Here is a 27,427-nt window from a genome sequence, read left to right as displayed (position 1 = left end):
TATTTCTAAATATATCCATGATGAGCATGAATGGGAATCATGTACTCAGTCAAGTTTGCCAAAGGGTGCTTTGCCAAAAATTTTTATACCTAAGAAAGAGGAGAAGGGAGTTGTATGTACAGATCAGAACCTATAAAAGCACTGGTAGGATAAGTCTTTTCTGTCTTCACAGAAATCTTCAAGGTAAGAATATAGTTTTCTGAGTGCTGGCAGAATCCCGTTGAATTCCTGCTGCCTGTGGAACTGCTTTCCTCAAAGGACTCTCTGTATCAATTGAGATTTTTTTTTCTGCTTTCAAGCCACTTGCATATTTTCACCCTATGGTTTATCCTTGACATTCTGTGCAATAATAATAAGGAACTTGTCTTTTCTATTCATCAGTATTCACCAGCCTCCAGCCTGCAAGCCAGCTGGTATTAAAAAAGGTAAGACTTTAATTTACCTATTCCATAGGAATAGACCCTCCAAGATGGGTTTTATGCAACTGTATGTGCACTTCCTATAATCCCATACAACTGTGCATATTAATGCTGTGCATTCCTACTTGGGTTGTGCAAAACAAATAAAACAGCAAATTTGCCTTCATAACACTGCTTCACACATTTGTTTGATACCTGCTGATAAATAAATAAACTCTTACTATACAGAAAATTTAATAGGAAATTGACTGTAAATAGAAATTAATGAAAAAGAAGATGAATTAACTGAACTTATACAGTTCAGACTTTGTCAAAACCCTCTCAGTGTTTTTTATTGAGAAGTTTTCTTATTTTGGTACAGCTCACCCTTAACAGATCAGCTTGAACTGGAGAAGACAGAACCACTGGAGATGTTAGAACTCCAATTTCTAGCTCAGGAAAATGTGTTGCTAAAGAACAGACAATTCACACTTCCGCTTCTCCTTACTACAGATCAATTTTACTATGCTGCTCCACTTCTATAGTCAAAATAAATTACATAGTCTAAAATATGGAAGAAATACAGAATGTAATTGTGCCTTCATAATTTTAGTAAGATAACTTCCATTGGTATCTTTGTTGCTAGATATAAAGTATGTTTACTGTGACAATAGATACAATTTTTTTTCACTGTAGGATACTGAAAGACTACTAAAGAATCTAAATCTAAAGAACAGAAAATGTAAACTGAAAAAGGGAATGAAAGTAAAAATAGTCTAACTCAAAGACCCCTGTCATGCTTAAGATCTAAATAAATGAAAGGATATCTAGGGGACAACAGATTTTACAGAGAGAGAAATCTTAAGAACAGTCACAGTAGAACACTACAAAGTCATGTGTGTGGTACAAAGGCATAACTTCCTTCATTCAGACTTGAGTACATTTGTTCCATTTAGCCCCTTGCTGAATAAACTGCAGCCATGTCATCAGACTCTGAGATGGCCATCTTTGGGGAGGCAGCTCCCTACCTCCGAAAGTCAGAAAAAGAGAGAATTGAGGCCCAGAACAAGCCCTTTGATGCCAAGACATCAGTCTTTGTGGTGCATGCTAAAGAATCCTATGTGAAAAGCACAATCCAGAGCAAAGAAGCAGGAAAGGTCACTGTCAAGACTGAAGCAGGAGAAGTGAGTAAAAAAATCAAGGCTTAAGAATACAATTTAATCTTACGCTAGACTCTTAGATGACAAATACGGTTCTTTCTTTTCTTTGGCAGACTCTGACCGTGAAGGATGATCAGGTCTTCTCCATGAACCCTCCCAAGTATGATAAAATCGAGGACATGGCCATGATGACCCACCTCCACGAACCCGCTGTGCTGTACAACCTCAAAGAGCGTTATGCAGCCTGGATGATCTACGTAAGTACCAGCAGCTGTCTTCCTTTGGGTAGCTGGAAGGCCTGCTGTGCCAGGCTGAGCAGAAGTCAACGTGCTGTCTCCCTTCCTCGCAGACCTACTCGGGTCTCTTCTGTGTCACCGTCAACCCCTACAAGTGGCTGCCGGTGTACAACCCGGAGGTGGTGTTGGCCTACCGAGGCAAAAAGCGCCAGGAGGCCCCTCCACACATCTTCTCCATCTCTGACAACGCCTATCAGTTCATGCTGACTGGTGAGTGCTTGATCTCATTCAAAGCAATCTAAACCAAAAAGCCTCACGGCTCTTACTGGAGCATGTGACAAGACAGCTTCAAACACCATGGAGCTGAGTGAGAGAAATTGACAATTGCAAGCCAAACTGTACCAGAAGCATGCATAGATTCAGCACTGTGTATTATTGTACCAAATTCCACACTCTCCCATCGCAGAAAGAAACACTGGACTCACTGTTTGCTACTTTTTTACATTGAGGGAATAGAAAATATTATTATTCCATGCAGTCCTTTACCTAATCACAGGTAGGCAGTTTGATTCGATTCCTTGATGAGAACTGTGTGAAGGGCAAGTGCATACACAGTTTGTCCGAGGACCATGTGCCTCTGACAGTTGCGTGGGTCCAGCAGAGCTTATACTTACTACTGAGGGATGTGGAAGGAAATCCAGTACTGTCTTCTAGGAGTCAGTGCTTAGACTTTCCAAAGAAGCCCCAGCTTACATTTACAGCTTTACTTTTCAGTCAGGTCAGTGCTATTCAGGACAATGGCTAAAACTTTCATTCTGCCTTTTTTGCAGACCGTGAGAATCAGTCAATCCTGATCACGTAAGTACACTCACTCCCTACTCAAGTCCCTGAGGGGCTGCCCCATGCCCAGGAACCACACACTCTCTGGTTCCATGTTTGATTTGACAGCGGAGAATCCGGTGCAGGGAAGACTGTGAACACAAAGCGTGTCATCCAGTACTTTGCAACAATTGCAGCTAGTGGGGATAAGAAGAAGGAGGAGCAGTCTGGCAAGATGCAGGTGGGCTCCTAGAAGTAGGACCCTGCAAGTGTCTGATTGATTTCTGACCTATAACATGACATTGAGATTTCTATTTTAGGGGACACTTGAGGATCAAATCATCAGTGCCAATCCCCTGTTGGAGGCTTTTGGTAATGCCAAGACTGTGAGGAATGACAATTCCTCACGCTTTGTAAGTTGTCGCCTGGCGTAAGAAAAGATGACTTTATTCTTATCAACACAATGCAGTCAGAGTTGGTGAGGTGGATCTAGATCTTTTATTATTATTATTATTATTATTATTTTAAATTTCAGGGTAAATTTATCAGAATCCATTTTGGTGCCACGGGAAAACTGGCTTCTGCTGACATTGAAACATGTAAGACCAGGCCTCCAGGTCTGACCACATTCCTTCTGACTTTGATCCTCAGTTCCTGTGCTAACTCTCTCCTACCGTCCTTCCCAGATCTGCTGGAGAAGTCCAGGGTCACTTTCCAGCTCAAGGCTGAAAGAAGCTACCACATATTTTATCAGATCATGTCCAACAAGAAGCCAGAGCTAATTGGTAGGAAATACCAGTAACTTCTCCAGACACAGTTCACTGAGCAACATTTTTCATTCCTTTCCATGCCAATAGTCTTTTGATCTGTATATGTTTTGTCCTTCTTCTCAGAGATGCTACTGATCACCACCAACCCATATGACTACCAGTATGTGAGTCAAGGGGAGATCACGGTTGCCAGCATTAATGACCAGGAAGAGCTGATGGCCACAGACGTAAGCAATGCACAGAAGGTTTCTTAGGTGGACTCTGATCTATAGATAGGCATGGTCCTTGCTTTTACGTATTCTTTAATTATTCCTTCGTTAGAGTGCCATTGACATCCTGGGCTTCACTCCTGATGAAAAAACAGCCATTTACAAGTTGACGGGGGCTGTCATGCACTACGGGAACCTGAAGTTTAAGCAGAAACAGCGTGAAGAGCAGGCAGAGCCAGACGGCACCGAAGGTATTATTACTACAGTAAATACTGAAACACTCACTACTACAGGAAGGGTTCAGGGTCCGTGACTCAGGGTCATGATTCATTTCGTGAATCCATGATTCAGAATCAGAATCAGTCAGAATCATGGACTCCATCTGCATTTTTCCCCCAATGCTAGTATTGCAGCACATCAGTGTGTCCTAACAAGAGGTCTTCCCTGGAAGAACACAACTGAGCAAAAGATGTAGGTTTCTTTGGACTATGCAAAGTATAAGGATCAGTAAATCCCAAACCACACTTCCATCTGCTGACAGAGTAGTAGTCAGGCAGAAGAAAGTTGGGCTTTGCTGCTCTACTGAATGGCAGCTTCCCAGATGTGGCTCATAACCAAGAGCCACTGTGCTCACTGACTTAAGTTTAAGTACCCAGGGAGAAAACAGTCATTTATCATCTGCTGTCGTCACCTCCTAAAGCTATTGATTCCAGGTAAAACTAAGCCAAAATCCTGAAGCTGTTCTACCCCAAAGCCAGTATTCTTGCAAGCAACTCCTAGTGCCTGAAGTGAGAGCATTGTGCTATTCTATTTTGCGTAGAAGGTTAAAAAGGAACATCAGTTAATACTGCAGCTATGGCTCTTACGTTCTACATTTTCTGTAGAGTTTCAGCATGTTTCCAGGACTTCCGTTTGAAAAATAGGCAGCTAACATATGTCTGCTGTGTTTGCTTTGCCTAGAATTGTTCAAAGGTATATTCCTTTACAAGGTCATGGAAGTATTTTCATGAAACCAGAGTTATTTTTGTATATTACGAATGTGTCTTATTGTCAGGGGGAGGTTCTTGTTTTGTTTTCATTTGCTTTTTAGGAAGGTTAAGGCGTTAAGTGAAAATGCATGGGATACAATAGCAATGAATCTGATAATGATGAATATTCATAGTACAATATAGCACTTCCATCTGCTTAAGTGATGTCAGGTGTGGTATTTTGCTGACCAAATCTTGGAAGCATTTGGAGCCGTGTATGCAACACCAATTCCATTGAAATCAGTTTTGTTTCCGAGTCTCAGGTCAACGTAAAGTTTGACCATTACTCTGAACCTGTGAACAAATTTCTCAGTGTGGCAAAATCATCTATTATTGTGCCAGTTCTGCTTGCTCTTAAACCTAGGAGAAGACTGTGGCAGTTTATCTTCTCTGCCCTCTGTTTACTTCATTTAGTGTGCATTTCTTCCTACTTTGCATTCTTTTGAAGGCACCAAGGAAAACAAGCAATTTATTCCAGTATTACGCTATCTTTACTCATTGGATTTTCTTTTCTGTTTCTAACCTGAATATCTATTGATGCAATTTAAGGATGTTTGGACATTTCAAATATTAATGCAGCAATCTGCTGTGTTTTTTTCCTATGTTTTCACATGATATATATAGGCATTCTTGGGCAAAGCGTTTTGCATGCCATGCCTGTTAACAGGGTCCGCATCTAAATTCATTGTTACAGGTAATAGTAGAAAGTAAAATGACAAACCTTTTGAATTCTGCTTGAGCATGCACTTCTAAAAACTGGTATTCATTTCAGGTGTAGGTTCTTTAAGGCATAATTGACACCTAAGCATTGTCGTCTCTTGAGTATTATGTTTTTAAGGTTGCTTTATCAGCAGTCACTGAAAGAGATTGCACTGTCTGGTTCTGAGAACATCTGTGATTGTCTACAAGCTCACTATCATCCCAGACTTAGTTTTCCCTTTTCTCTTTTAAAACATTTCTTTAGTTTTGTCTACCTAAATGCCTCTAAATTAAATTTTCATTCAATAAAATTCAAAATAAGCCGATGGTGAAGAAAATATACCCAACGCAAATGCTCCACAGCTTCTGGGGAATGCTGCTTATGACGAAATACAAATATGTTACATTTTTGTCTTAATTGGCCTTCTTATCTTGACTACAACTGCCTTTCACTACTAGTTGTTTTGTTGTTGTTGTTTTGTCTTTAAAACAACAACAAACACAGTAGTGTCTCCTATCAAGAGACATATCAATATCTCCTATCAAATCAAGAGAAGGTTCTGTATCTTTATGTATGTGTCTTAGAGTATTTATAATTTCTGCAGAAGCCATTCTGAATTTCTACGAGATAGACCTGCTGGTAAGCTAATACACACTGCCGCTGTGTGTTTGTATAGTTGCTGACAAGGCTGCCTACCTGATGGGTCTGAACTCAGCAGACCTGCTCAAGGCCCTGTGCTACCCCCGAGTCAAGGTTGGGAATGAATATGTAACCAAGGGTCAAACTGTGCAGCAGGTAAGAAAAATTTGGTGTCTGGCAAGAAGCGTTTTGATAACAAAGACACTGGACTTCCATTTTTGCTCCACATGATAACTGCATACTTTCTGGTTTTGATTTAGGTATACAATTCAGTAGGTGCTTTGGCAAAGGCTGTCTTTGAGAAGATGTTCTTATGGATGGTTGTTCGCATCAACCAACAGCTGGATACGAAGCAACCCAGACAGTACTTCATTGGTGTCCTGGACATTGCTGGCTTTGAGATCTTTGATGTAAGAGCAGTTTTTTATTAACATAATTTTAGAAGTAACTCTGTTTGCTGAAGAATTTAAGAAGAAATTATGCCTTTCTTTTTACAGAAATGGGTTTGATACATTCAGATTGCATCTAAAGCATCATGATTGCTACAAGCTTTTCACTGAGAATAGTTTTTTGCTGCACATATGCCAATTGAAATTCATAAAGGCAGAAAATTCGCTTAAAAAGTTCTTTATCCCTACCTTTCTGAATTTACATAAATAATAATCTATGTCTCTATTCTGCAGTTCAACAGCCTGGAGCAGCTGTGCATCAATTTCACCAATGAGAAACTGCAGCAGTTCTTCAACCACCACATGTTCGTGCTGGAGCAGGAGGAGTACAAGAAGGAAGGAATTGAATGGGAGTTCATTGACTTTGGGATGGACCTGGCTGCCTGCATTGAACTCATTGAGAAGGTATCTTTGTAACTCACAATGCCTTATGTTTTCAGAAATGCATCAATTTAATATATATACAAATTTAAATTGAAAGGGTAAATGTGATATTGTAAATACACAGTTTTATATTCTTCCATAGCTTGCTCTGCTGTGTAGAATAAAAATTCCACTTTAAAAGTGCGTGGGAGTTTTAACATCCTCCCACTCGGGAAGATACTTCTTTATCTGTGATTCTTTCTGCCTTTTCATGTCTTCCTTCTGCATCTTCCAGCCCATGGGCATCTTTTCTATCCTGGAAGAGGAGTGCATGTTCCCCAAGGCAACTGACACCTCTTTCAAGAACAAGCTCTATGACCAGCATCTGGGCAAGTCCAATAATTTCCAGAAGCCCAAGCCTGCCAAAGGCAAAGCTGAGGCCCACTTCTCCCTGGTGCACTATGCTGGCACAGTGGACTACAACATCACTGGCTGGCTTGACAAGAACAAGGATCCCCTGAATGAAACTGTTGTGGGGCTGTACCAGAAATCATCCCTGAAGACACTGGCCTTACTTTTTGCCTCTGCTGGTGGAGAGGCAGGTTAGTTTTTTGATTGTTTTTTTTAATGACTCCTCCAGAAGAATAAATGTAAAATGCACTCCAGGAACTGCATTTTGTGCGGAGTCTTCCATGGCTTTAATTTATTAAGAAAGGAAAAGATCAAACATATGTCAGGCCTCCGCTCTGCCATGTTAATCCCGCAGACTCCAGTGAGCACCTTATTTTGATTCTCTACTCCTTTAGACTGAATGTTGTCTTATTTCCCACTGCATACTAGTTTCCTTTTTAGCCTGATTGATACTTATGACCAACATTCTTGCAGTCTCATAGAGAAAAATTCTACAACTCAAAGTTGTAATACCATCTTTTTTTGCTATTCTTCAGAGAGCAGTGGTGGTGGCAAGAAGGGAGGCAAGAAGAAGGGTTCTTCTTTCCAGACTGTATCAGCTCTTTTCAGAGTAAGTACAGAAGTAATTGTCTCTCTTTATTTTTTTCTCCTTTTTCCTTTTTTTCCTTGAAGATTCTGACCCCTCACAGTAAATCCAAGAAGGCCATTTTACTGTACCTGTTAACGTTTTTCTTTGTGTCAAAAACATCTTCTAAGTTATTCATAAAAGAGCTAGCATCAAATCAGCTGAGGCCAGGGGAAAGATACACATCTATTTTGTCTTTCTATGAATGTTGGAAAAAGTACTTAGGTCAGGCTACAGTTTCATTTACTTGCGAGTATATCAGTTAGTAGGACCAAGATCCTCCCCCTCTCCTCTGTCTTGGGAGGACAATGGTGGATGTATCTGCCTCCCTGAGGTATCTATAATCTGGATCTGCACATAAGTTTGCATATGAATATACATAGGAAGACAAGGCAACAGGGAAATGCCAAGGCCAGCTTCCACTCCACCAATGAACAGAGCATAAGGCACTCTTGTTCGAGCACTAGCTACTATCTGGTATCCTGAACAGTTTTTCACATTGTGTGAAAGAGATGTATCTCTGAACAGCTTTGCCACTACTCCAAACCAGGACCTCAAGACTAAAATGTAGACAAAAATGCAAAGTAGCATGGCTCTAGGTGCAAATAATAGATCCATTATTCCTTTCCAACAATTATCATATCTGACAGTAATAACTGAAGAGGCAACATTTGTTAATGAAAAACATTTGCACATAATTCTACAGGAGAACCTAAACAAGCTGATGACCAATCTACGGAGCACTCATCCCCATTTTGTGCGCTGTATCATCCCCAATGAAACAAAAACACCTGGTAAGAACCTCAAGTAGAGAGAAATCTGACTGTGATGCAACCGTTACACTCTATGCTTTATAATGAAATGTCAAATAATTGTCTCAATTGCTTAGGTGCCATGGAACATGAACTGGTGCTACACCAGCTGCGCTGTAATGGTGTTCTGGAAGGGATCAGAATTTGCAGGAAGGGATTCCCCAGCAGAATCCTCTATGCAGACTTCAAACAGAGGTCAGATTCCTTTCTTCTCTCTCTGCTTCATCTTTACTGCATAAGCTGCTTACGTTAACTACTTTAACATGGTTATTATTAACATGGCTATTTTTGGATTTCATAACTATCTAAAACTGAAAGAAAGGCAAAGTTGCTGGAATATATAGCCAAAAGCATGTGTGGCACGGGAGAAAATGTTGGGAAATGAAGGGCTCCTCAGGTGTCCTTATTGATTTTTGCTCATAACACAACCGAGCTTTGCCAAAGTTTCTGATTATGAAAGCAAGCTAGAGCTACACAAACCTGTGCTTACAAGATTAGAAAATGAAGATTGATATATAGATACAACAAATTCTCATACAAAAATTACAAACTTGGGTAGAGTGCTTTAAACATCATATCAGCTGCTACTTTCAGCGGAAGATGATTTCTTCCTACGCACATGGTAGCAACGTTCCTGTCTAGAAATTTTCTATTCAAGAACAACAGCACAGTTTAAGAAAAAACAAAACAAACAAAAAAAAAAAAAACAAAACAATGAAATAGCTAGCAATCAGCATCCCATTTTCAACTAAAGACTGTAAAATTCTCCTTAGTTTTGTCCTCGGATTATTGACTTGATTACAAATGTCATCTCTAAACAAGGTATGGAATACCAACTTCCACAGCCTCCTTCTGCTGCACAGAATACTGTTAATTTCAATAAAGAGTCTAACCTTATGACTTGAGATTGCATTAATTCATATTTCCTTTCATTCAATAGGTACAAGGTGCTTAATGCCAGTGCTATCCCAGAGGGACAGTTCATTGATAGCAAAAAGGCTTCTGAGAAGCTTCTGGGGTCAATTGATGTGGATCACACCCAGTACAAATTTGGTCACACCAAGGTACAAACTCTTCCTGACTCAATCGCTATATGCCTGTGCTTTGTTCTACCTGGCAGTGATGTGTTGCAACATTCCCTTTCTCAAGGTGTTTTTCAAAGCTGGGCTGCTGGGGCTCCTGGAGGAGATGAGGGATGAGAAGCTGGCACAGCTCATCACTCGCACACAGGCCAGGTGCAGGGGCTTCCTGATGAGAGTGGAGTACCAGAGAATGGTGGAGAGGAGGTAGACATTGCTCATTTTCAGTTCAAGTCACTGTCCTGTGGGGGGAAGCGTCACCATTCATCACACTGAAAATAATCAATGTATAATTTAATTATGCTTCAGGGAGTCCATCTTCTGCATCCAGTACAACGTTCGTGCATTCATGAATGTCAAGCACTGGCCCTGGATGAAGCTGTTCTTCAAGATCAAGCCCTTGCTGAAGAGTGCAGAATCTGAGAAGGAGATGGCCAACATGAAGGAAGAGTTTGAGAAAACCAAGGAAGAGCTTGCAAAGTCTGAGGCAAAGAGAAAGGAGCTGGAGGAGAAAATGGTGTCTCTGCTTCAAGAGAAAAATGATCTGCAGCTCCAAGTACAGGCGGTGAGTACTATTAATATATTTATACCAGGGGAAAATAAGCAAGGTCTATGCTTTTGCATAGTACAGAACTCTCAAGCTGCACACAAAACTGCTTTACAAAATATTCTAACTTGTATCACTAAAGGTAATATTGAGACACCTCAATGTCACCATTGTAATGTTGGTGTTCCAGCTTGGGAAGATTTTCTAAGTCCCAGAAGTCACAGGTATGCGACTCCATGTAAGCTCACTGTATGTGGCCCAAGTGTAGTCACTAGAGATTTGGTATATAGAGTTTATGGAGTCAAGAGAGTGACCCAGTTGACTACACATTCTGTCTTTAAACAGTTGCCTAAACAAAAGGGCCTTCTGATATTTCTTATCATATATGGTATCTCACCTGTAATCCTGCAGATACTACTCCAGGAAGACAAAAATGCCCTCTACAACCAAACGCAACTGCCAACCCTATGTAGGTCTACAAAACCCTTTGGAACATCAAAAGTTTTGAGAATATTTTGGCAATCCTCAAATGCCTCTAAGTGTCTACTTTACCGCTTTAAAATACTGTCAAATCGACACTACCAATTGCAATTAGATTATGTACTGATTTAACAAATTCTAAATTAGTTATGCCAAAAAAAGCTCTTACAGAGATAAAACAAAAAGATCTGTGCACAATTCAGTTATTAACTTTCAAGCAAATCCATCAAAATCCTCAGTTAAAAAAATACATTTTACATATATTATACACTTTCATTATAAATAAAGCAAGAGAATAGCTGATAAGAACACTTAAAAGATGAGACAAAAAAAAAAAAAAAGACAAAACAGGCAGTGCAAAAATCATTTCCCACAAGATAAAATCATAATTCCATGCTTGTTTGTTTGTTTGTTTGTTTGTTTTCTGTATGAAATACCCTTTTCCTATTCCAAGTTTCCTAAAGTGAGACTAGAAAACATGACTATTTTTCTCCCCATCAGGAAGCTGATGCTTTAGCTGATGCTGAAGAAAGATGTGATCAGCTCATCAAAACTAAAATCCAGCTGGAAGCCAAAATTAAGGAGGTGACAGAAAGGGCCGAGGATGAGGAAGAAATTAATGCTGAGCTGACAGCCAAGAAGAGGAAACTGGAGGATGAATGTTCAGAGCTGAAGAAAGACATTGATGACCTGGAGTTAACATTGGCCAAGGTTGAAAAGGAAAAACATGCCACCGAAAACAAGGTATGAGGCAGAAGACGTCACTCACACTGTGCTATTATGGGAGTCTTGTACCTACTCGTTTTAATTACACTTGCTCCCTTCTCATCAAAGGTGAAAAATCTCACAGAGGAGATGGCATCCCTGGATGAGACCATTGCCAAGCTGACAAAAGAGAAGAAAGCCCTCCAAGAAGCCCACCAGCAGACACTGGACGACCTGCAGGCCGAAGAGGACAAAGTCAATACATTGACCAAAGCAAAAACCAAGCTGGAGCAGCAAGTGGATGATGTAAGCACACGTGCCTCCAGCAAGACAGGACTGGTATGGAGTTCGACCTGCCTGGCATTGATGGTGTTGTTGTGTTCAGCTGGAAGGGTCCCTGGAGCAAGAGAAGAAACTGCGCATGGACCTTGAAAGGGCTAAGAGGAAACTTGAGGGAGACCTGAAGCTGTCCCAAGATACCATAATGGATTTGGAAAATGATAAGCAGCAGCTGGATGAGAAACTGAAAAAGTAAGTGTGGTTGTGGGACACCTGAGTGTGGGTCAGGTGCATTTATTAGGTAGTTTTATTCAGGTGTTAACACTGTGATTCTGTATGCTTTGTGCAAAGGAAAGACTTTGAAATCAGCCAGATCCAGAGTAAAACTGAGGATGAGCAAGCCCTGGGCATGCAATTACAGAAGAAGATCAAGGAGCTGCAGGCAAGTCTCTGGTCCTTCCCTTCCGCCCTTCAGAAGGACATCAGTACAAGGAGGGCATGGGTGTGAAGGGTCTCGCATTTTCCCCAGGCCCGTATCGAGGAACTGGAGGAGGAAATTGAGGCAGAGCGAACCTCTCGGGCAAAAGCAGAGAAGCACCGTGCTGACCTCTCCAGGGAGCTGGAGGAGATCAGCGAGCGCCTGGAAGAAGCAGGGGGGGCTACGGCAGCTCAGATTGAGATGAACAAGAAGCGTGAGGCAGAATTTCAGAAGATGCGCCGCGACCTTGAAGAGGCCACGCTGCAGCACGAAGCCACAGCTGCCGCCCTGCGGAAGAAGCACGCAGACAGCACAGCTGAGCTTGGGGAGCAGATCGACAACCTGCAACGAGTCAAGCAGAAGCTGGAGAAGGAGAAGAGTGAGCTGAAGATGGAGATAGATGACTTGGCCAGTAACATGGAGTCTGTCTCCAAAGCTAAGGTACAGAAATACTTTATGGGATCTTTGCCCAATTGAAATTCTACAGAATTCACCTTCACCTATCAGTTTTATTGAGAGTGTGAACTGCTTATTCCTCCCATTCTGTATGTTGACACATAGACAAATCTAGAGAAGATGTGCCGTGCACTGGAAGACCAGCTGAGTGAGATTAAGACAAAAGAAGAGGAGCATCAACGCATGGTCAATGACCTCAATGCTCAAAGAGCTCGTCTGCAGACAGAATCAGGTGAGACTTTCATATCTCTAATGTGAAAACGGACAGTGTCACAGAATTGGGACTTCCTGGACAAGGAAATCAGAGTGGATCTCATCAATGTCTATAAATACCTGAATGGAGGACAGAGACAGGCTCTTTTCAGTGGTGCCCAGTGTCGGGACAATACACAATGGGCAAAAAGTGGAATACAAGAGGTTTCATCTAAACATCAACGAACACTTATTTACTGTGCAGGTGATAGAGCCACCACGGTTCCACAGACAGGTTGTATAGTCTCCTGCCTTGGAGATTTTAAAAGCTATCTAGATGGGTCCTGGGCAACCCTCTCTAGGTATCCCTGCTATAGCGGGGGGGGGGGGGGGGGGGGGGGGGGGGGGTGGACCAGATGACCTCCAGAGGTTCCTTAAAACCTTAACAGTTCTGTGGTTCTGTGATTCAGCTAGTGTATAGATTACCCTTCTGGGCACATGGCCTGTCCAAAACAGTTGTGTCTCCTGTAAGGAGAAATGTATGTAATAAGATCATATGCATTTTTAGTAAGCTCTGCTAAACACACTGTCTTAAAGCCCTAACTATGCACAACACTGCCAGCAATGAGAATGAAAGGCCTATGTATCTGCAAACTTCCCCAGGTGAATATTCACGCCAGGTGGAGGAGAAAGATGCTCTGATTTCTCAGCTATCAAGAGGCAAGCAGGCGTTCACCCAACAGATTGAGGAACTCAAGAGGCACTTAGAAGAAGAGATAAAGGTGAGGAGGCTTTCCAAATTCTGTCTTGTCCACTGGATTTTTCCTCACCAAAATGTGCTTCAGACACATATGAGATTACAGAGACACCATGCTGAGAGGGAAAAAAACACAAGCACTTAGTTCATTCAGTGCAACTTACCTTTGCTCCCTGACACCTACCATCTATCCATTAGACTTCCATTTTGCAAATTCCCAGCTCTCCCATCCTCATTCAATACATTGCCATCATTCTCATGGGAGAATAATCCAGTGTCCAATAACATTTCAGTCAGGACATTTCCACATTTCCCAGGAGATTTCTATTCTTTGTCCCACAACTATTTTTCCCCCAGGCCAAGAACGCCTTGGCCCACGCCTTGCAGTCTGCTCGCCACGACTGTGACTTGCTCCGGGAACAATATGAGGAGGAGCAGGAAGCCAAGGGAGAGCTGCAGCGTGCCCTGTCCAAAGCCAACAGCGAAGTGGCCCAGTGGAGAACCAAATATGAGACAGACGCTATTCAGCGCACGGAGGAGCTGGAGGAGGCCAAGTGCGTGGGGAAAGTGCGGAAGGCTGAGAGAAAGTAACAATGGAAATTTCAGGAGACCACTATAATAGTGTCAGGAAGAATCCAATGCTGCACTTTGGGGTGGGGTGGCAGGAAGAGGGAAAATATAACCAAGAGAGAATATGCACTGAGAAAAGCAGAAGCACCAAAGCTCTTCAGACGCAGAACAGAAGAGTGACCAGTGCTAGAGTGAATACCAGAGTGAACAGCAGAGAGTGACTTGCTAGGGCCCAGCATTCAAACACAGAAATACTATGACTCTCTAGAAGAGGTCTTACACTCTGTGTAAATGGGGGTCACACAGTACAAAGTGGCCAAGTGTGCTCTCCTGTAAAAAAAAAAAAAAAACCACACACAGGCTGTATGTTTTTTTTTTTTGACTGAGAACTTGCTTTCTCACTGGGAACTGTGCTTACCACCTCCCAGGAAGAAACTAGCACAGCGCCTGCAGGATGCAGAGGAACACGTTGAAGCTGTCAACGCCAAATGTGCTTCCCTGGAAAAGACAAAGCAGAGGCTGCAGAACGAGGTGGAAGACCTGATGATTGATGTGGAGCGATCAAATGCTGCCTGTGCAGCTCTGGACAAGAAGCAGAAGAACTTTGACAAGGTATTTTGACCTCCAGTGTGTGGATCCTGGGCAGAGCATCTCACCACAATTGCCACTCACGCCTTGTTGCTCCTCAGATCCTGGCAGAGTGGAAGCAGAAGTACGAGGAAACACAGGCTGAGCTGGAAGCTTCCCAGAAGGAGTCTCGCTCTCTCAGCACGGAACTGTTTAAGATGAAGAATGCCTATGAGGAGTCCCTGGACCACCTGGAAACGCTGAAGCGTGAGAACAAGAACTTGCAGCGTAAGTTGCTGGTCCTCTACTCCTGGCAGAGCTTTCTCACAATCATGTCTGACTTTCCACAGTTTTTTTTTGCCTCCAGGTCTGCAAAGATGCCTGTTGCCTCGGTGTGGCAGGGCGCTTCCCCTTTTGCCCTGTGTATGAAAATGCTGTTCATCTTTTGTTTCCACAGAGGAGATTTCTGACCTCACGGAGCAGATTGCGGAGGGAGGAAAGGCAATTCATGAGCTGGAGAAAGTCAAGAAGCAGATTGAGCAGGAGAAATCTGAAATCCAAGCCTCTCTGGAGGAAGCTGAGGTAAATCCTACTGTTATTAATTGTTTATATATAAAATAGATCACATTTATGAAATGAAGGCATGTTATATTTAACATCATCAAAGCCTTAGGACACACACGCTTAATTTTCCTTTGCTGAAGTTTGAGATATGAAGCTGTATATAATTCTTCAAGAGAATAGTTTATGTAGACTTGCTAATATATTCTTTTATATAATTAACTGATATTGCCTTCGTTTATTCTTGTACAGGCCTCACTGGAACACGAAGAGGGGAAGATCCTACGTCTCCAACTTGAGCTCAACCAGGTCAAGACTGAGATTGACAGGAAGATAGCAGAGAAAGATGAGGAAATTGACCAGCTGAAGAGAAATCATCTCAGAATTGTGGAGTCCATGCAAAGCACCCTGGATGCTGAGATCAGGAGCAGGAATGAAGCCCTGCGGCTGAAGAAGAAGATGGAGGGAGACCTGAATGAAATGGAGATCCAGCTGAGCCATGCCAACCGCCAGGCTGCAGAGGCACAAAAGAATCTGAGAAACACACAGGGCGTGCTCAAGGTCCATTGAACTAAAGATGCTCATAGACAAGTCTTGGCTAAAATTTTCTGTTCCAAAGGACTATGGTCTGCTTATAATTTCTTTCACTTGTACTGCAGGATACCCAGATACACTTGGATGATGCTCTCAGAACACAGGAGGACCTGAAGGAGCAGGTGGCCATGGTGGAGCGCAGAGCAAACCTCTTGCAGGCTGAGATTGAGGAGCTGCGGGCAGCCCTAGAGCAGACGGAGCGGTCAAGGAAAGTGGCTGAACAGGAGCTTCTGGATGCAAGTGAGCGTGTGCAGCTCCTCCATACCCAGGTCAGTGAATAAATATATTTAATATTTATATTTCTACTCCATACAAAGGAAGTACCTGGAGACTAGCTGAAGTGTAACAGCATTTAGTTATAAGTGTAGTTAGTAGTTATAAGTAAGTGTAAGAGCATTTACTAAGTTACATGTTGCAAAGGTCACAGTATGGATAAGAAATACTAAAAGTGAGTTTTCAGCCTCAGAAACAAGATGGAATTCATTAGACTATAATAGAGATTATTTTAAAAGTAATAAATTAAGAGGAGAATTGGAGGTTCATGCCCTATTGCTTCTGTAAGTTCAACAGCTTTCCTACGTCTGAGATTGTAAAGTCACATTTAGGTCGATGATTATGCTTATCACAGGAATTATGTTCAAACAGGAATACACTGATACTGTCCTTAACATCTTTTAGCAAAATTAGTGTAAGTATTCTGTGGAACTGCCACTAGACTGAAAATGATAAGAAAGATTATGTTGTTTTTCTTTGCAAGTACAAATTCCTTCTGTGTTGACTCACAAACTGTGTGGAAATTTTTTGGAGGACATTCTTGAAACATTGGAGCTCATCACTAAGAAACTAGCTAACACTACTTAAACAGCTAAACTGCTAACAAACTAATAGCTACCACTACAGCTCCTTTAGAACAGAATTCCATGGGACCTGATGGCACAATTTACATTAAAAAAGAATATTTTGCTGTGTTCTTGATTTGATATTACAAGGCAATGGAAAAAAAATTGTGATGTTTTTGCTCTTCAGCAGCACACCAACTTGATCAACACCAAGATGGAGCTGGAAACAGTTATTTCCCAAATTCAGAGGGAAATGTAAAAAACATTTCTTAGAGAACTGACATAATCATTAAATCTATTTTCATTTTTTAACAAGTGTATCTCAATGACTCTTTGGCAGTCTTCTACCGCAGCTGTTAATCAGCAGCGTATATTCTTCATATAACACGTTAACAGAACTTTAAATAAAAGTAGGGAAATTATTTATTGCCAGAGATGGTATATTAAAGCTGCTGGAGAAAACACTATGTTTTTTCTCAAACAGAACACCAGCTTAATCAACACCAAGAAGAAGCTGGAAACAGACATTGCCCAAATTCAGGGTGAAATGGAAGACACCATCCAGGAAGCCCGCAATGCTGAAGAGAAGGCCAAGAAGGCCATCACAGATGTGAGATGGGGGCTCCTTTCCCTGATGATGGTGGATGTATCCCCCCCCACAAAAAAATGTCTTCATCTGCAAAACGCCTTTGATTCTTTCTTCTCCAGGCGGCCATGATGGCAGAAGAGCTGAAGAAGGAGCAGGACACCAGTGCTCACCTGGAAAGAATGAAGAAGAACCTGGACCAGACAGTGAAGGACCTGCAGCTGCGTCTGGATGAGGCTGAGCAGCTGGCCCTGAAGGGAGGCAAGAAGCAAATCCAGAAGCTGGAGGCCAGGGTGCGTGGGGCTGGTATTTGTGCACAAGTGAGCACGTCCCTTGGAGAAATACCAAAGAAGCTCCAAAGACAGATTTTTCATTGCAGGTGCGGGAGCTGGAAGGGGAGGTTGATGCTGAGCAGAAGCGCAGCGCTGAAGCTGTGAAGGGTGTGCGCAAGTACGAGAGGAGGGTGAAGGAGCTGACCTACCAGGTAAGGTAGAAGAGGGTTTTTTTGTGGTTACACACCCTTCTCTCTGGAGGTCAATGTGTTGGCATAGTGCTTTCATGAGGGTTTTCTTTCCATCCTTCTCAGTTAGTCATTGACACAGTCAGCAAGTTTTTTAGCTCTGTCCGAACGAACAGCGGTGCTCTGTAAGGCATGTAACTCTCTCTGTTTCATCTAGAAGAAATTTAGGGAGATAGCAAAAGAAGCGTTGCTATTATTTACCATTTTCTTGCTGTTGTTTAACATTGTCTGTAGTCTGAGGAAGACCGGAAGAATGTTCTCAGGCTCCAGGATCTGGTCGACAAGCTGCAAATGAAAGTGAAGTCCTACAAGAGGCAAGCTGAGGAGGCTGTAAGTATCATTCTGAAAAGTGCCAAACTTCTTTCTGGTGAAGCCGGAACTCAGTTTTGGTGTTTCTTTCTGTCTAAGTTTTTAAATTTTTTACTCTTTTGATGTTTCTTCTCCCACAACACCAACACATTTAGTTATGCAAGAGTAAGAACATTTAGAAGTGACTACACTGCTTCATCTCTAGTTTTGCTCTAAGCCTCAATCTCCCCCTCTATCTCTTCATTTTTACCCAGGGTATTAGAAGCAGCTGCCAAACTTTATCTCTGCCATGGACTCAGCTGGGACTGTGCTCTGTCTACACTGGCCATGGCCTTTTTGACAGCCTAATGTCCTTTTCTCTTCTGGCACACACAGCACCCTTAACAGCTTCTTTCCTTATGTTTGGTAGCTGCATTTGAATTTTTGTTTGGCCAGTTCTAAGATATTAAATGCCTTAGAAATATTTTCCTCATTGGGTATCCTGACAGCACAAAAAGCCTGTTGTTTTCATGACTCTCTCTCCCTGCACAGGAGGAGCTGTCCAATGTCAACCTCTCCAAATTCCGCAAGATCCAGCACGAACTGGAGGAAGCCGAGGAGCGGGCTGACATTGCAGAATCGCAGGTCAACAAGCTCCGAGCAAAGAGCCGGGAGTTTCATAAGAAGACAGAAGAGGAGGAATAAGGCTCATAAGGCTAAAAAGTGACCTGAGGCATGCATAAAATGTAAACTTCTGTGTTGCTTTTTTACGTAATTTTCATTTATATCTAGGTAATAAAGACAGTAGAAACCTTTGCATATGAACAGTGATTAGCATGTTGTAATTATTTATTCCAGTATTCATTACTTTTAGAGTGCATGTATACTGCTTATGTTTACATTTAAGAGTATGTTACACAAGAATACATTTTTACATTAACATTTTTAAAAATGCGTGGGGAATAATGATGACTAGCACAAAACAATTGCCATTTCACAGATGGGGAGAGTAGAAAGAATCCACAGTTTAAAGAACATGGAGAGAAAAAGAACTGGGCTGCAGATTCTGAGGTGTAGACAGAACCGTGTCTTTTATGGACAAGAGAAACATAATTGAACATATATTATCAAGACAGACAAAGGTGATGGAGTGTTTTTGTTTGTTTGGTTGGTTTGGTTTGTTTTTTTGAGATACAATGTAATATAAAAAGATAGCATCATAGATAAATATGACAAAGTCGAAGTGAAAATCACTTTCAAGTAGAATGATTAGAGGTTTTTGTAAGGTGTCAATATGGTATTGGAAAGTTTGCTACACTTACGAAACACTGGACTTGAATACAGATGGGTAATTCTGTATTGGAAAAAAAAATCCTGCAGTTTCTCTAAAAAACAGTTATCTAGTTTCTAGTCTGTGAAACAAAAGAAGACTGCAATCTACTGTTTATTTTGTTAATTAGCAGTATTAGAAGTAAATGTCTGAGTGCAAGATAATCATCTCATATTAAGTGATGATAACTCATTCAGTTAAGATTAAGAGAAAGGATACACAGAATCTACTCCAAGTTTCATTTAAGGTTTTTACACAGTAAGGAAAATCTTTAGCACAACCATTCATGGACTTAAACAAAAGTTTAGACTGCGAGAGGTGTAGCAGATATCAACAGTGGATGGAGATCTTTTATATCTGTTGATGTACATATGCAAAAAGTGACTTCTATAGAAACCAAGCATCGTTTCATAGTGAATTACATGTTCTGAATGAGAATGCCAAGCAAGTCCACTATCTTCTTCTTGCCTATGCAACCAATTCCATGGCAGGCAAATCTTCAGTCTGGGCAGTTTCTTTAAAAATTTAGTTCTCTTCCTCAAATGCCTAAAGCAAAGCTTTAGCACTGGATGGAAGAAGTCTGCACCTTTTTCCACAACTCACAAGCTAAGGCCAGTGCTGTGGGCAGGTGTGCCATGCTGTAAGAAAAGTTAGCCTCCAGCAATCCTCAAGAAATATCGCAATGAGAGGGGGGTGATGCATACCTCACCCTCATAACAAGAGGAAAAGGCTGTTGCACTATGCCAAGATCCTCTGTGAACAAAATTAATCAACCTTTTACTCTGCCCATAGGCCCATTTCAAGCATCAGGACCAGTGGCTCTGCCTGTCCTACTCAGGCCCACCAATTCTCCTGCCTCCTCCTTCCCCTCATCACTTAATAACCCTAAGTTCCCCGTCATCTGTTCACAGACTATCTTGCCTGTTTATTGCCATTCTCAGCATACTAGGCTTTTCCATTTTCCTAACAACAGTTTATTAGCCCTAAACCATGGCATAATTAGACAAATATGACTTGATTGCTATCACCAAAACATGGTGAGATGGATCACATAACTGGAAATTTGGAATAGATGGCTATAAACACTTCAGAAGGAATAGACAGAGAAGGAAGGGAGGGGGTGTTGCCCTCTACACTAGGGAAGGAATTGATTGGGAAGAAATGCCTCTGAGAAACAGCCACGGACAGGTTGAGAGCTTATGGGTGAGAGTTAAGGACCACACCAATAAAGGACAGCTTGTGGTTGGGGTCTACCACGGGCCACCTAATCAAGGGGAGCCTGTGGATGAGGCATTCTTGCTGCAACTACAAGAAGCATCGCACTCGCGCGCTCTCATCCTGATGGGGGACTTCAACCACCTGGATGTCTGCTGGGAAAGCTACACAGCAGGCTGTGAGCAATCCAGAAGATTCCTAGAGTACACTGAGGATAACTTCCAGGTCCAGGTACTAGACAAACCAACCAGAGGAGAAGCGTTACTTTACCTGGTGCTCACCAATGCAGAAGAGTTCAATAAAGAGGTCAAGATTGGAGGCAGTCTGGGCCACAGTGACCACACCCTGGTTGAGTTTGAGATCTCGAGGAATATGGGCCTGACAAAGAGCAAAGTCAGGGCCCTGAACTTCCGAAGAGCAAACTTCAAGCTATTTAAAGACCTAGTAGCTGAGATCCCCTGGAACACTGTCCTTAGGGATAAAGGAGCTGAGCAGAGCTGGAGACTCTTTAAGGATGTTTTCCTTAGAGTGCAAGAATTCTCCATCCCTCTGCATAAAAAAGCGGGCAGGGAGGACAGACAACTGGGATGGCTGAGCAAGGACCTGTTGGTCAAACTGAGGTGCAAGAAGGAAATGCCCAGACAGTGGAAGCAGGGACATGTGGCCTGGGAAGAGTACAGGGATGCGGTCCAGATGTACAGGAATGGGATAAGGAAAGCCAAGGCACAGATGGAACAGAGCTTGGCAAGGGATGCAGAGAATAACAGGAAGGGATTCTATAGGTACATTGCTCAGAAAAAGTAAGGCCAAGGAGGGTGTACCCCCTCTGATGGATGAGAAGGGTGAACTGGCAATGACAGACATGGAGAAGGCTGAGGTACTCAACAACTTCTTTGCCTCAGTCTTCACTGATAGTCAGGCTTCCCAAGTCTTTCATTTTCCTGAACCCATAGATGGAGGCTGGGGGAGCAAAGTCCCACCCACTGTAAGTGAAGAGCAGGTTCAAGACCACCCGATGAAAATAAACACATATGAGTCTACAGGGCCCGATGGCATGCATTGCAGGGTCCTGAAGGAATTGGCTGATGTAGTTGCCAAGCCTCTCTCCATCCTATTTGAAAAGTCCTGGAAAGTCAGGCAAAGTTGTACTGGGTCTGGCTGGGATGGTGTTAACTTTCCCTGCAGCAGCCCATACAGGGCTGTGCTCTGCATGTGTAGCTCGAACAGCATTGGTATCACATCAGTGTTGTGTCTGATGAGCAATATTGGCACAGCATCAGGACTCCCTCCAGCCCCTCAAGAGCCAGCAGTCTGGGGGAGGGCAAGAGGTGAGGAAGGAACATCACCAGTCAAAGGCATATTCCCTACCGTATGATGTCACACTCAGCAATAAAAGGTGGAAAAAGGAAGGAGAGGGGAGGGATGGGCTCTCATTTTGAAAATGTCTGTCCTCCCAAACAATGGCTACATGCGTTGAGGCCCTGCTTCAAGGACGTGGTCAAGCATCGCTTGTTGGTGGGAAGTAGAGAGTAATTCCTTTCCTCCATGCTTCCACATGGCCTTTGCTTGTTTGTTTGTTTGTTTGTTGTGTGTTTTGTTTTTTTTTTTGGTGGTGGTGGTGGTCTTTTTTGGTTTTGTTCTGTTTTATTTTCCCCTTTCCCTTTTCCCTTTAGCTATATTATTTAATTAATAATAATTTTCCCTTAATAATTATTTTTCCTTTAATTAAATTATCCTTATCTCAACCCATGAGTTGTTTCTTTCCTTTTCTTCTTCCCCTCCTCTACTGATGAGGGGGAGTGAGAGAGTGGTTGTGGTGGCATTCAGCTGCCTAGCAAGATAAAACCACTGCAGAAGTCCCTGGTGACTGGAAAAAGGAAAACATCACTCCCCTTTTTAAAAAGGGTAGAAAGGAGGACCTGGGGAACTACAGACCAGTGAGCCTCACCTCTGTGCCTGGCAAGATCATGGAAGCAATGCCAACGCATATGTAAGGCAAAGAGGTGGTCTGAGACAGCCAGCATAGCTTCACCAAGGGTAAATCACGCCTAACCAATTCAGTAGCCTTCTATGATGGAGTGACTGCATCAGTTGACAAGGGAAGACTGATCGATGTCATCTGCCTGGACTTCTGTAAGGCTTTTGACACGGTCCCACATGACATCCTGGTCTCCAAATTAGAGAGAGATGGATTTTATGGGTGGACCATTCAGTGGATAAGGAGTTGGCTTGAAGGTCACACCCAGAAAGTGGTGGTCAATGTTTCTATGTCCAAGTGGAGGCCAGTGATGAGTGGTGTACTGCAGGGGTCTGTACTGGGACCGATACTGTTTAATATCTTCATCAATGATATAGACAGTGGGATCGATTGCACCCTCAGCAAGTTTGCAGATGACACCAAGCTGAGTGGTGAGGTTGATACAACAGAAGGAAGGGATGCAATCAAAAGGAACACCATCCAAAGGGACCTGGAAACGCTTGAGAATTGGGCCCACGTGAATGTAATGAAGTTCAACAAGTCAAAGTGTAAGGTGCTGCATGTGGGCCAGGGCAATCCCAGACATAAGTACAGACTGGGTGAAGAACTCAATGAGATCAGCCCTGCAGAGAAGGACTTGGGGATTCTGGTGGATGAAAAGCTTGTCATGAGCCAGCAGTGCGTTCTTGCAGCCCAGAAGGCCAACTGCATCCCGGGCTGCATCAACAAAGGAGTGGCCAGCAGGGGAGGGAAGTGATTGTCCCCCTCTGCTCTGCCCTTGTGAGGCCCCACTTGGAGTGCTGTGTCTAGGTGTGGAGCCTCCAGCACAAAAAGGATGTTAATCTGTTAGAACAGGTCCAGAGGAGGGCCATGAAAATGATCATGAGACTGGAGAACCTCTCCTATGAAGAAAGGCTGAGAGAACTGTGGATGTTCAGCCTAAAGAAGAGAAGGCTCCGGGGTGACCACATTGTGGCTTTTCAGTACTTAAAGGGGACTCATAAAAAAGATGGAAAGCGACTCTTTGCTCAATCAGATGACAGCATGAAGTGGAATAGTTTTAAACTAACAGAGGTGAAGACTTAGATTAGAGGTTAAGAGAAAATTCTTCACTCAGAGGGTGGTGAGGCACTGGAACAGGTTGCCCAGAGAGGTTGTGGATGCCACACATGGATGGCTGTGTTGTGGATGCACTGTGGAGGTGTTCAAGACCAAGTTAGATGAGACCCTGAGCAACCTGATCTAATGGGTGGTGATCATGCCTATGGCAAGGGGGTTGGAACTAGATGATCTTTAAGGTTCCTTCTAACCCGAGCCATTCTATGATGATTCTATGGTTTTGTATTGTGCTGAACTAGACATTCAACACATGTTGATTGCAAATGCAACATAAGATAGGGTACAGCATTTTTTGTATAAGCTCTAACTACTGTCCATCATTTACAGTCTGGTAAGTAAATTAGATGGTTTAGGAATGTATTCAGTGTGTCTAAGGGCTCGTGTAAATTAAAAGTGAAGTTGTTATTCAAGGACTACAAGGACTCCTGTTACTGGTAAATAAATTTGTCTTTACCAAGCCACAGGGTAAGAGCATGAGTTTGACTTGGCTGGTATTTTTGGCATACATGACAAGTTTTAGCAGCTACCTTAAACTGGCTGTTTATTTAAAGTAAGTGCTAAACATCTTTGGCTGTCTCTCCAGAATTGTCAGTCCCTAGATGACCTTCAAGTGTCCTTTTTTTGGATATCTTTTCTAATCCTCCAGCCACCCCTCAAGTGCTGTAAAAAAAATAAATAAAATAAATTAAAAAAAAAAAAACCTGTCTGCAAATGCTAAGGGTTTTTTAATACAACGTGCAAATAACATTTGAGCAGCAGAAGACAGCTAGAGATAGGAAGGGACACTTGTCAGTCCATTTTAGAAATCACAGTTCAGGATCCACCATAGCTGAGCACCTCTGGTGCACTTAGTGCCCTTTGAACCTGTTAGGTTATTGCAGCGCCCTTTACATAAGCAGCACCTGTGACACTTGTAATGCTGAACACAACCAAAGTGGCAGTGAGAAGACGTCTCACCCACAGCAGAATTTGTAAGTATACTAATATATGCCCTGTTATTCCAAAGGTTCCATCACAGAACTGTAAAAGATCACAGTTTTTCGTACCAGCCACTTCTCAAAAAGGATGGCAGGAGGTGTGCAAGGTGTTTTTGGTAATGCACTTACTTGTTTGGCATTACACCAGCCAACGGATTTTTTTATTTCTTCCTGCAGCCATTCACCTCCAGCTCCCGCACCACAATCACTGGATGTGGGAGGCAGGCAGCCACTGCCTGAGTGCAGCCCCAGAGGCCAGAAGCCTCTGGCAGCACCCCACACTGCCCTCTCCTGTGGGGTGATGGCCACTGCCGACTGGCTCTTGGTTGGGTCCTTCCAGGTCTAGTGTGCAGTGATATAGGCCAGCGAATGCCATCTACAAGCTTTTTTTAAAATCCCATTTGGTGGTCTAGTCAGCACTCTGGGAATTTCAACAGTCCGTTTCCACTATTTGCTCAGCCCCAGTCACCCTGTGCTGTGCCTACAACACCTCATGTCCGGAGTCTGCCTCGAGTTCCAGCCAGGTCTCCTCACCTGGCACAGCCTGCCACAGGCCCAAGTAGGCCAAGGGCCCCTTCCCTCAGCCACGGGACAACTGAGTCATTCTCCAGAATCCAGGATCTTGAGCTCCGTCAATGACAATGGGATCTCAGATACCTGGCTCACAGGTGGATGTCATGCATGTCTGCATATAGATTGTTGTATGGTGAAGGATTGTTAATGGAGGACAATGAATGCCTGTTGTGAAAAGCTGTGAAAACTTGTGGCTGACTTTGTTCCACCTGATTGAAAAGTAACTATTGTTCATTTAAAACAAAAGATTTCCTGACATTATAGAGTAGGCAAAAAAAATAATTTATTTATGAGCTGCCACAGTTAAAAGTATTTAATTTTGTGGCTGTTTTTTTTTGGTTGGTTGGTTGGTTGTTTTTTGCTTTTTGTTTTTTTTTTTTTCATTTACCCTCAAAGGAAACAAAATATATACACGGCTTAATCCCCCCAGTTTCTCTCTCTCTCTCTTGGCCTCAAGCTTTTACTCACCTGTATTTTTTCTGAGATTTTTCCACCTCAGGCTTCAATTTTTCAAAAGGTTTCAATTTTTATTTGATGGCTACAGAGTTTCTTCAAATTAAGAAAACTGCTCTTAAAATGACAAAAAGTAAAAAACAAAAGCAAGAATAAATACAGAGAGAAAACCAGTAATCGCATTCTGTTGCATTGTCAAGCAAAATGAAATGCAAGCAAAAGTAAAGGAAAAGAATGAGAAAAACAGACCAAGCAAAATTTTATGGGTTATGAAGAATTTGAGTTTCAATATTTTGAAATATACTTTGAAAAAATATTCGTAAGTTCTTTAGTCTTCCAAAAGTTATGTACATTTTTTTCTATTTGAAAAAATATTGCAAAAAATGAAGACTTTTAGCCAGCTGTCATCTTAATACCAGTATTATATATAATTCTGACAAAACCTTATATGCTAAAACATGTGTTTTTCTTTTGTTTGTACCCAGTTTTAATTCAGATCTAAAGTGAATGCATCATTGAAATGAGACAACATAAAGTCACTGAAATATCTGAAATTCACATCAGATTGCAGTTCTCAAGCAGTATAACTGCATTAAAGACATGAAAGAAGTCCTGTTTTCTACTCAGTTAAGGAACTAGCTGTTAAGGTTAAACCATAGGCCTGTTATATTCTTCAGTGTGGATTTATTTACTCCAAATGTGAAGCTGACCTCTGCCAACTTCGTCCCCAGCCCCAAGATTACAGTGCCATCACAATGCCATCAGCTGAAAGAAGAGGAAGAAGGAATTTCCTCACTTTCTTATCCAGACCTCTGCGTAGGTGATGCTGAAAGGGAGTGAAACACAACAGGTGTTGCTAAGTGCACTGGCAGTATGTTATGGGATCAGGTGAAGCTGCTGAGGTTTGATTTGGTTCAGATTTCCTTGTTTGTCATAGGAACTGGAATTTGGAAAGTGAAGAACAACATATGAAAAGAAATCAAGATACACTGCATGGGCGTGAAAATGTTTCTCAGCAAAGCAAAGGGTTGCACTGCCCCCCGTCACTTTCACCTCCTTGTGCTGTTGCAAAACATGTGTAACACCCTCCATAATCTGAGTTGAAGGTATCCTGGGGATCAGCACAGTAGAGAGACTTTTTAATATACTATTATGGGTATCAACTCCTAACAATTACTGCCTCCCTTCCAGGCTATCATTGGATGTGACAGTTTCTCTTCCAGAGAAACTAAATTTATTCATCCTTTCCTCCATCTAGCACACTTATCCTGCAGAAGTAGTGCTGAACCAGTCCCTTACGTTGACAGCTGTTTCCAGTGAGATACGTGTATTAAGTTCAGTATAGCAGCTCAAAAGCCTTTTTTATATGATCCTTGAAACCTTTCAGCCCCAGAAACAACAGAGTTGGATTTCTGTACCTTTCATCAGGGATCTGTCAGTGACTTCAGTCTTAAAGAGTTTTGTCCTCAACTCTAGACTTGTTTTGCCCTTTTCATGGTCCTTGTATCTGTGGTGACCTGCTGTTATCACCTTCTACTCATGCTCCTATTTACTCCCTTTTCCTTAACCCTTTCTTCCTTATCACTGCCTATAGACTCATCCTTTTCCCCTTCTCTTGCTTTGGCTTCAGTGCATTTTGCTACTTTGTCATTAACAAAATCCCTT

The 27,427-nt window shown here is 42.3% G+C and overlaps 1 protein-coding gene across 1 annotated transcript; it reads left to right on the top strand.

Annotated features, from left to right (window-relative positions):
* Positions 1-381: 381 nt before the first annotated feature.
* Positions 382-18,948, top strand: LOC106047202 (myosin-1B-like). The gene is made up of 39 exons (XM_066980186.1): positions 382-425; positions 1,355-1,582; positions 1,672-1,815; positions 1,908-2,064; positions 2,625-2,652; positions 2,743-2,854; positions 2,934-3,026; positions 3,149-3,212; positions 3,300-3,398; positions 3,507-3,610; positions 3,705-3,843; positions 5,997-6,115; positions 6,220-6,369; positions 6,643-6,813; positions 7,067-7,373; positions 7,719-7,792; positions 8,514-8,601; positions 8,697-8,814; positions 9,560-9,683; positions 9,769-9,905; positions 10,008-10,263; positions 11,227-11,469; positions 11,560-11,736; positions 11,816-11,961; positions 12,061-12,151; positions 12,239-12,628; positions 12,749-12,875; positions 13,499-13,617; positions 13,950-14,146; positions 14,591-14,774; positions 14,852-15,017; positions 15,187-15,311; positions 15,543-15,851; positions 15,950-16,153; positions 17,208-17,333; positions 17,432-17,602; positions 17,689-17,793; positions 18,064-18,159; positions 18,670-18,948. Exons 2-39 carry the CDS (start codon positions 1,379-1,381, stop codon positions 18,820-18,822), a joined length of 5,817 nt encoding a protein of 1,938 aa, XP_066836287.1. The 5' UTR covers positions 382-425; positions 1,355-1,378; the 3' UTR covers positions 18,823-18,948.
* Positions 18,949-27,427: the final 8,479 nt, after the last annotated feature.

The sequence above is a fragment of the Anser cygnoides genome, chromosome 19 (assembly GCF_040182565.1).
Source record: "Anser cygnoides isolate HZ-2024a breed goose chromosome 19, Taihu_goose_T2T_genome, whole genome shotgun sequence".
Classification (NCBI taxonomy): domain Eukaryota; kingdom Metazoa; phylum Chordata; class Aves; order Anseriformes; family Anatidae; genus Anser; species Anser cygnoides.
The sequence above is the reverse complement of the archived record's forward strand: the minus strand, read 5'-3'. Positions and strand labels throughout refer to the sequence as shown.